The following is an 8,873-nucleotide window of genomic DNA, read 5'->3' as shown; positions in this document are numbered from 1 at the left end:
AGGAGAGCCTGAGTAATGAAGATCTTTATGTCTGGAACCCCCACTCCCTCACACACACACACACACACACACACACACACATTTCCCCTCCCCTATCACCATTCTATTCCCATACTTTTATTTGGAGGAAAGTATGGGATCATCTATACATTGTTCAATCTCAGAATCCAATGTTCTTAAAAATAATAATGCGGTGAGAAAGCTAATACAGGGCACAGGTGACTTAGTGATAATGAACCAATATATATGCATCATGCAAAACTGATCCTTACGCTTGGAAAGGGAGCTCGGCACATTCATTTATCAAATTTTTGTCTTTTATAAAGCAGACAGGAGGAAACTCATTACACACGCTTGAGGAAAACGTCCTCGCAGTGACATCATACACGTCCTGAAGCTTTTGTCTCATGGTGGGGCCTGTTTATGAAAAAGAAGCTTCCACCGATGATGCCCGTCCATTCCTCTGTGAACTGCAAGGAGGTCATCAAGCTCTGCTTTTAATTTAATTTATAACTGAAGAGAAGCCAGAAGTCTGTATGAAATACAGATGGAGTTGTTGTCTCTGGGGGCTTTTTGGAGGGCTCTGCATAAACTGAACATTTTATATTCAGAAAACAATGCTGAGAGCCATACTGAACCCAGACCTTTGCTTTGGCCTCCACGTCAGTTTCCTGACAGCAAACTGGCAACCAACTTCCAATTTATAAACTGCACCACAAAGAATCTGCAAGGGCTACTTCGGCTTTGTGCCTGAATGCGTGTGAGGCTGACTAGAACTGAAAACTCAGACACATACAGATGAAAGATATTTCCGTTTTAATTCTTTGAAAGTTGCATTTGAAGTTTTTTCTTTATGATAAACAATAAAGCGCCTTAAGTACCTTGAAAAAGTGGACACTCCTTGAGGTTATACATTTTGAATTGTTATAACAATACTCTAAGACAATTGGTAGGACAATACTTTGTAGAGCTACCTTTTGTTGCAATAACAGCTGCAATTCTTTTGCAGTAGTTTTGCATTTAAAGAGACTTTGGCAGAAAATGTAGCAAATTCTTGATTTTACAAAAGCTTTGGCATATTCAGATAGTTTTGCATTGATTTGTTCAGAGCTCTTTTTCCCCCCACATGTTGCCGTCTACACAGCTTGTGGCAAACTGACTTTTGGATCTATTCCACTCATTCCTTAGAAGTTTAAAAAAACAATCCACTGGAGTTGGTTTCCAAGATTTGAAGACGTTTCGCTTCCCCTCCAGGAAGGTTTTTCAATTCAAATGTCTGGATCCGCAGTGAGTTTGAGTCTTATATAGACAAGGCCTTGTATTGCTCGGAAACATGCAAATTGAAACTGACGAGTGGATCGTTTGGTTCCATTGTTAGCCTGTAATATCTGAAACCTGTCTATGATTCTGAAGGTCAGGCGTTAAAGGGGGGGATTGTCTTCTATAGTACCTGAAACCTGCCTATGATTGTTACGGGTCAGTCGGTAAGGATGTATTGTTCACCGGCTGAAGAGAGGAGGTACTTTGTTCCTCTGTGATGGGGTGGGGGGTGTGGTGATATCTGGAAGGGATCATCTCTATAACTGAATTGTAAGTTTTTGGAAGCTGGAATCTGAGTCCACCACCTCTGTTTAAAGTTGTTTTTTCTCTCTAAAGAGAGAATCAACCAAGTCCAGTGGATTGTTTTTTAAACTTTTATGGAATGACTACGACCTGGATGACTGGGAATCTTCATCCGCATCCATTCCACTCCTTCGAATTTCCATGTGACTCTTTGTTGCATCTCTGATAATCCTTTTTGTTGCCTTTTTATGGCATCATAGGTGGACAGCTATAGTTTTGTGTGTTTCCAGTTTTGGCATCATCTTTACATTTTAAAAGGATGGATTGATGATTGCAAAAAAATTCTAAAACTTGGGAAAGTTCATGGAATAAAAATATGGGGGGCAGAATATAAATACACTCCACATATTACTAGCATTTATGTATTGTTTTCCTTTAAATTTACAGTTATATGCTGTCTAATGCGACTTGGCTACTGATTATTTGCACACTGCTCTATTTGCACTACCTTGTATATTTTACTTTTTATATATTTTTTTATCCATATTTTTATCCTAAGTGTATATATTAGTCTATTTTTTGCATGCCTTATACCCACAGTGTTTTTAGAGATTTTTTATAATTTTATTTACCTATTCCATATTATATGTTTCATGTTGCACGATTGTACCACAAAAATTCCTAGTTTGTGAACTCCTTCACTAACAATGGCAATAAACCTGATTCTGATTATACATTTATTTACTTAACACTTCAAAAGAATTATCAGCCGTTCCTATAAAAGTCTATTAAAATGTATTAAGAACCTGTAACAACTCCCTTTACAAGTTTGCATAGGCCACTACCAATGCAAAGAGACTTTTTGCAGCGTTTCTCCATGGTGTTGACATGATGGTCAAATGAGAATCGCATGTGCGAATGAATCACCCTGGAACCTACGGTTCATTTTCTCGCCACACTTCAACCCGAATTTACAAATATCCAGTGATGGATTGCAAAATAGTATCTGTTTGTCATTATGGATTAAACTCCTCCATAATGATAGCCTCATATACATCCGCAGCAGCATTCATGATGCAAAAATGCTCACATGCAACCTATTTGAGCCAAGTGCCACCACTTTTAGACACAAAATGTTAGCTTTTGATCCTGGCCTGTGGGGAAAAATGTATCCAAACGCATACTTCATTTGTTTGTTTTTTTCTCCTCGGAAAACTGGGGCACAGTTCGTGCCAGTAAGTGGAGGTACAAAGGACCAAGATATTTAAATTAGTTTAAATTAAGTAGTTACAAAAAGGGGCTTTTTGGATGTGTTGGGCAACTGTCTATAAAAGCACCTTTATTTGGGTTGGACATTCAATCAATCAAAAAGAATTAAAATCTATTAAACTTTACTATGTATGTCCCTATTAGTTTGGTTGTCTCAGTCAGATGGGAATATTTTTTATATGATAGTTTTTTCCATCTGAACTAAAGGTGGTTCGCAGTATTATTTAGTCAAACAAAAAATAATCTTAATCAAAATATAACTGTGATCAAAAGTTGTGTCATTGTTATGATTTTCTTTGTAATTGTGGTGAAAACATTCAAAATTGCAATAATTTTTTCCCCAATGGAATATTATATTTTGGAAAAACAAAAGTTTTTCTTTTTTTTTTTTTTACTCATATGACAAAATGTTTTTCTCAGAAATCTGTAGTTACATTCTTTAAGTTTTGCTTTTGATCCTCCCTGTTTGTGGGTGAACTCAAAGAGTTTTGAGTGCTGGGAACATGAGCATGCTGGATAGGTAAACGATGTAAGATGTGTCCTTATTAGTAAAGATTTACATGTTTTAATTTAGATACGTTTTGGTTTGACTGAACGATATTGAGAAAAATGTATCTCAATAAAAAGGAAAAGGTATAACTCGATTTCAAAGGCAGGATTAACAGATTCAGCAAAAGCAGTTTAGAATTAATCCGATAACTATGGATGTGAGGCAAAATAGTCTTTTTTTTTTTTTTTTTTAAAACAAAACCATTTACAGCAGCCAGGTTTTGATATTTTAATGATATTGATATTTCTAAATCAGACAATCAGAGCAATACTAACAAGTATAACAAAAAGTGACCCCTTTCTTACTCACCAAAGAGTTACAAAAACTCTAAACTATAATGGGTAGAAGCAAAGTGTTTTCACGAGTTTCCTATCATCAAATTTTATAGATAACAGATTAAATGGACGACTATTTATATATATATATATATATATATATATATATATATATACTTCACTTTGCTTCTTCACACTTCGCTTTACCCTCTTTTTACATTCTTGGTCCATCTACTGGTCTAAATGGGTTACTCTGTCAGTTAAAGGATTGTTTTATAGTCTCTATACTCCAGTTTACAATTAATCGATTGTTAAATTAGTTGGCGATTATTTGTATATACACTGATATCAAATCAGAACATCTGTAGACTTTAGGCTTTGGCCTTGATTCCTCCATGATTGCCTTATAATAAAATTACTTTCTTTGTAACATCACTGACCTTATGTATAGTGTTGCCAGAAGTTAGTTACTCCATTCTATTTCTGTGTGGGTGGAGTCATCTTATAGTTTGAATGATATCAGTTGCAGCAAAATGTGGCTCTAGATAATGAACTTTTAAGGATTTAAAAACCAACATACCACATTTTTACTTATAAAAGATTTTTGAAGGCAATAGATCGTTCAATGGTTTATGTCCATCTTTTGCACAAAACACATAAAATTCATTACAGTTTGTAACATGAATAAAATAACCTAACTTTTAGGTGATGTGTATATTTTTTCAAGGCGCCATACACGATTTTGTTTAAACTGTGATCTTAAGCATAAATAATAGATTTACAGTTTATCGTTTTCTATATATACTTCTATATATGCTTACCAACTTACCAAGTGTTTTTATAATACACTAGAAACAACTGGTTTTGCAAACTCAAATAATAAAAAAATCAATGCTTTGCAAGACAGATTCTGTGGCATCTTGCAGTAATATACTAATCATACAGTAGAGAGCTATCCAAAACTGTACAGGGCATACATTTTATTTTAAATTATTTTATTCTGATCATCTCTGGCACAAAATCAATTGATTTATGGGCTTTAAGAAGCGAACAAATATATTCCCTTTGCTTTTTTCCCTTGTTTTTAGATCATTTTAACCTTCTCAGATGTTTATCTTTAAAAAAATAACAAATTAATAAAAAATAAACATTAATTTCAGTAAAACAATCTAAAAGTGATACTATAATGAAATGGATTGAAACAGAATTCTAAGTTTGAGGCTTTATTCCAACAGGTTTTGATTATTGCAGCCGATGAAATTTGAAATATAGCAGAAAATTCTAACATTCCATCAAGATCACTAAAATTATTATAATACAAAAATATATACTGATGTAGACTGACACCTATGGGAATGGTCTGTACAGTTTATCGCAATGTCTTTTAAATCACTTCCTTTACCTTACTTTTTCCAACATGATTGACTAGAAGAAGAAAAAGTATATGTACAACAAACCTGACGAGTAATGTCCTTTTTGGCTTACCTTTTTTTTTTTTTGTAAAAGCCAATGATTTGATCCCCATCATAATGTAGGCAATAAATTGGCAGCATCATGATACAATCTTTGACACCTTGGAACAAAAAAAAAAATATCCCCTTAAATTCACCAAAACCTCTTTGCCTCTATTTCTGAAAAAGCAAAGCACAAATTAGCCCCTTTACCTTTTCATGTTTTTCCACTTCATATTTAGTCCAGTATAAAACACTTTTCTATTAAATGTTTCTTTTTGCACAATTTATCACATGATGTAAAAACAGAAAAAAAAGGGGCCACATAAAACTCCTCTGCTGCTATTTCTAAAAACAAAACATATCCAACACTGCGGGAAGGATACAAAGGCACCGCTGTTACTGAACATAAAACGGACAAACTTTACAGACGGACAACAGATGTTTCATTCAGAAGAAAGGGAAAGCAAGGAACGGACGGAAAGGGATCAGGGACAAACTGTTGCCTTGAGAATGTTATGGGCTCTTTCTTCTTTTGTGTCGCATTAAAAGGTCAAATTTAGATGAAATGTTCCCTTGTAAATGGTAAAAAAAGATCTACAAATCCAAATACATGCGGATTTAATGTTTTTGCTAATCTTTAGTACCTAGTTAAATTTTGGCATGAAGATAATACAGCTTTTCTTATTTTTTTCACCACAGAAATAAATGGAACCAAAGAATGAGCAGCCAGATTTCTGCAAATGAGGAAAAGTTTCACATTTATTTGATATCAAACAGGAGTTGAATTAAATACCAGTTTATGATGGGCTCTTACAAAAGAAATAAATGAGACTAATCAGTGCTGCAATGTATTTTCACACTTCCCAACCATGATGTTTTGTTCTCCCTTTTTTTTTTTTTTGCAATTTTTTTCTTATTTCTTAATAAATTAATTGGTGTCAAATGATGAACATGTTTGCAAAAAAAAAGATAAAAAAAACCCTATAAAAATAGCAAAGGCATGAACGGAAGGGAGTCAAAGCTGAAAGTTTCTTGCAAGTAAAAATAAATTACACTGGAATCAAATTTCTTCTAATGTTAAGTCTGTGCATGGCCAGATATTAACAAATATACTACTGGCAAAAAACTTCATTCAGAAAAAAAAAGCAAAAAACACTTCACAAGCAGAGATGTGAGCATGGTTTCATATGGACTGTTTTCTCTTAAAATGTCTTTTTTTTTTCCATTTTTTTAATATTCAAACATTCTAGTACAAGTCAAGTGTGAGAGGAAAAAACACATTCCCGACAGTTTGATTAACCTTGTCTGGAGAATTTTAACATTGAAAGGGCTTAACTACTGAGCTCTTGCCATTTATTTTTTATTCTTTTTCTCTTTGTCTTCTTGTTTGAGTTTTTACACTAGTGGTACAGCAAAATATATTTTTTTCAGCTGTTACATGTACAACAGTTAATTGTGCAATAGAGAAAAATATAAGGCCTGAGTCTGAATTAGTGGTTTCTTAACTTTACAGTCCTGACGTTGTAAGTGGAGCCTCACTAGTTCTTGTTCTGCACTTTTGACTTAAAAAAGGACCCTGGTTCCGCAAAGTCCCCCGGGAATATGCCAAGAGTTTCATGGTTCTTTGCTTGGAGGTTTCATTTTTTATTTTTTTTAATCCCTAACTGTTCGATTTTTCTCTCAGTACGACAGAAACGCCAGACTTATCTTTGAAACTGCGGCCTCTGTGTTATCCTCTGCACCTCATTAGTCCAGCAGCAGAGCTGCCACAGCACCACATTTGTCTGGCCTCAGTTGGGTGTGTCTTGTGTGTAAATGAGATCTCTGTGCAAAAAAAAAAGTCATTCATTCACGCCTATTGCCAACCCAGCAAGTTTTCATCTCCTGTCCGAAAAGGAAGGCCATGTGCGAAGCCAGCCTCACCAGGGTCTCATGACATCACAGGAAAGCATCGACTTGTTCAAACCTGTGCAAACAGAGGTGCCCGACCCCACACCCTCTCTCAGAGGCTGGTAATCAGCTGCATTTGTCCATCACTGGGGGTGTCCCCATCCTGCTCGCAGTCCTCAGTGCCGGGTGAGATGACACACCCATCGCTGGTGCCTCGGTTTATGTGGTAGTAGGATAGCGGCTGCGGAGCATCACCAAGTTCAGGCATGCTCTTGTGATACGTATTGTCCCCTTCGCTTTGAGGCGAGTTAGAGAGCTCTTCCTCTTCCTCCCCCTCCACTGGTGGGTATGGTGAAGCTGAAGGTGAGGGAGAGTCTCTCAGGTTTGGCATGCTGGTATACAGAGAGTCTCTGTTGTCATTGGGTGACTGGGAGCCCATGTCCTTCCCTGCAGTAACAGTCTCGGAGCCATGGCCACTCTGGCCCTCCAGGCGTCTAGGGGCCTTCTGGGCGCTGTAGAGCAGAGAGTGAGTCCTTTGGGGCAGGAGGGGAGCATCCAGCACCTCCTTGTGGTGGGGGTGCAGGAGTAGCTCTAGGGTGGTGTGGCCTCCTCTTCCACCTCCTCTCTGCGGGGATGAAGCCTCCATGTGATCAGCCACTATGGCATCATCCTCGCTCCCACTGCCACCCCCTCCTTTTGCCACATTGACCCGGGAGGTAGGAGGAAGAGCCAGGTCCCTCTCTCTTGGGGTGCTGCGAGCTTTGGGACCCCCACGGGGCCTAAGGTTATTATGGACAATCTCGGATATGATCATTTTCTCGAATGTAGCATCATCTAGGTTGAGCCCCCCCAGGTCAGCAGGTGCTCGGACACCCACGGCTTCATAGTCATCGTCGCGATGGGAGTAGCTGTTGTTGAAATTGCCGTTGAGGGGGAGGGTGTCCATGGCGCTTATGTCCCTGCTGTTGCTGAGAGAGGGCTGTCCTAGAACGAAAGTTGGAAAAGCAGGTAAGACAATTGTTTTTATTCCATGACAGAAAACCACCACACCATCCATGTACAATATGTGGGTCTTGCAAATGTATTCATTGTCCCTCAACTGGTTTGCAAATTGATTTGTAAAACCCCAAAGTTCAATGTATTTTTTGTAGTATTTTATGTGACAGACCAAAAAACAGATATTATTTGTCAAAACGAAGGAATTTGAATTGGAATTTGCATTTCTTAAATTTCTTTACAAATAATATCACATCTTTGCTTTTCTTAAAAATAAAATACATTTCTACAGCATGATAACACCACCACTACTGTTCACCTAATACCCCTTTTCCTCTGGCCGAAAAACCCGTTTAACCCAGGAACAATCGGCTTTTAATGGCAGTGGGAACAACTCACTGGCACGTGTCTACCCGAGTCAAATGACTTTACAAGCGACCTGCGATAAAATCGCCTCAGACCTGATCGACATGCTATGGGAAAACCAGATCTGGGTTGGCTTGCTAAATAACATGACACCATTGAACGCAATGTATGGACACCAACACATAGCGCCAACCACATCTGATCTAGCAAGCCAAAACAACTTTGTTTACGTTCATTAAACATTGCGCAGCACTGGTAAGAGGGATTCAGAAAGATAATAGAGCGAAACAATAAAGCACACTGACCCTGGCTTCCTTACATGTTGCTCTACATTGTTTACTTTCCTGATTTCTATTGCACTGGTGACATCATAAACGTTAACCCAGCGTGATGGCGTCACCAGAAAAGCAGCCGCGGCGGGACAGAGAACAGGCTGCTTGCCAGTGGGGGGTTAGACCCAGCTTTTTTTGCCAGTGGGAAGGGAGCCAAATGCTGATGGTTAACGTGTCA

At 37.7% G+C, this 8,873-nt stretch overlaps 1 protein-coding gene across 6 annotated transcripts in view; it reads right to left on the bottom strand.

Annotated features, from left to right (window-relative positions):
* Positions 1–4,868: 4,868 nt before the first annotated feature.
* The window catches only part of LOC107090026 (adhesion G protein-coupled receptor L2-like), a 133,870-nt gene continuing 129,865 nt past the window's right edge, over positions 4,869–8,873 (bottom strand). For 3 of the 6 annotated variants that reach the window (XM_015383162.1, XM_015383161.1, XM_015383160.1), the window contains exon 22: positions 4,870–7,985. In XM_015383162.1, the coding sequence (XP_015238648.1) occupies positions 7,114–7,985 (872 nt within the window). In that variant the 3' untranslated portion in view covers positions 4,870–7,113. Of the gene's footprint in view, positions 7,986–8,873 lie in introns of all 6 variants that reach the window. The other 3 variants (XM_015383159.1, XM_015383163.1, XM_015383164.1) reach the window with 3 other exon arrangements.

The sequence above is a fragment of the Cyprinodon variegatus genome, unplaced genomic scaffold (genome assembly GCF_000732505.1).
Source record: "Cyprinodon variegatus isolate N-32 unplaced genomic scaffold, C_variegatus-1.0 Scaffold277, whole genome shotgun sequence".
NCBI lineage: Eukaryota > Metazoa > Chordata > Actinopteri > Cyprinodontiformes > Cyprinodontidae > Cyprinodon > Cyprinodon variegatus.
Note: the sequence above shows the minus strand (reverse complement) of the source record. Positions and strands in the feature narration are given on the sequence as shown.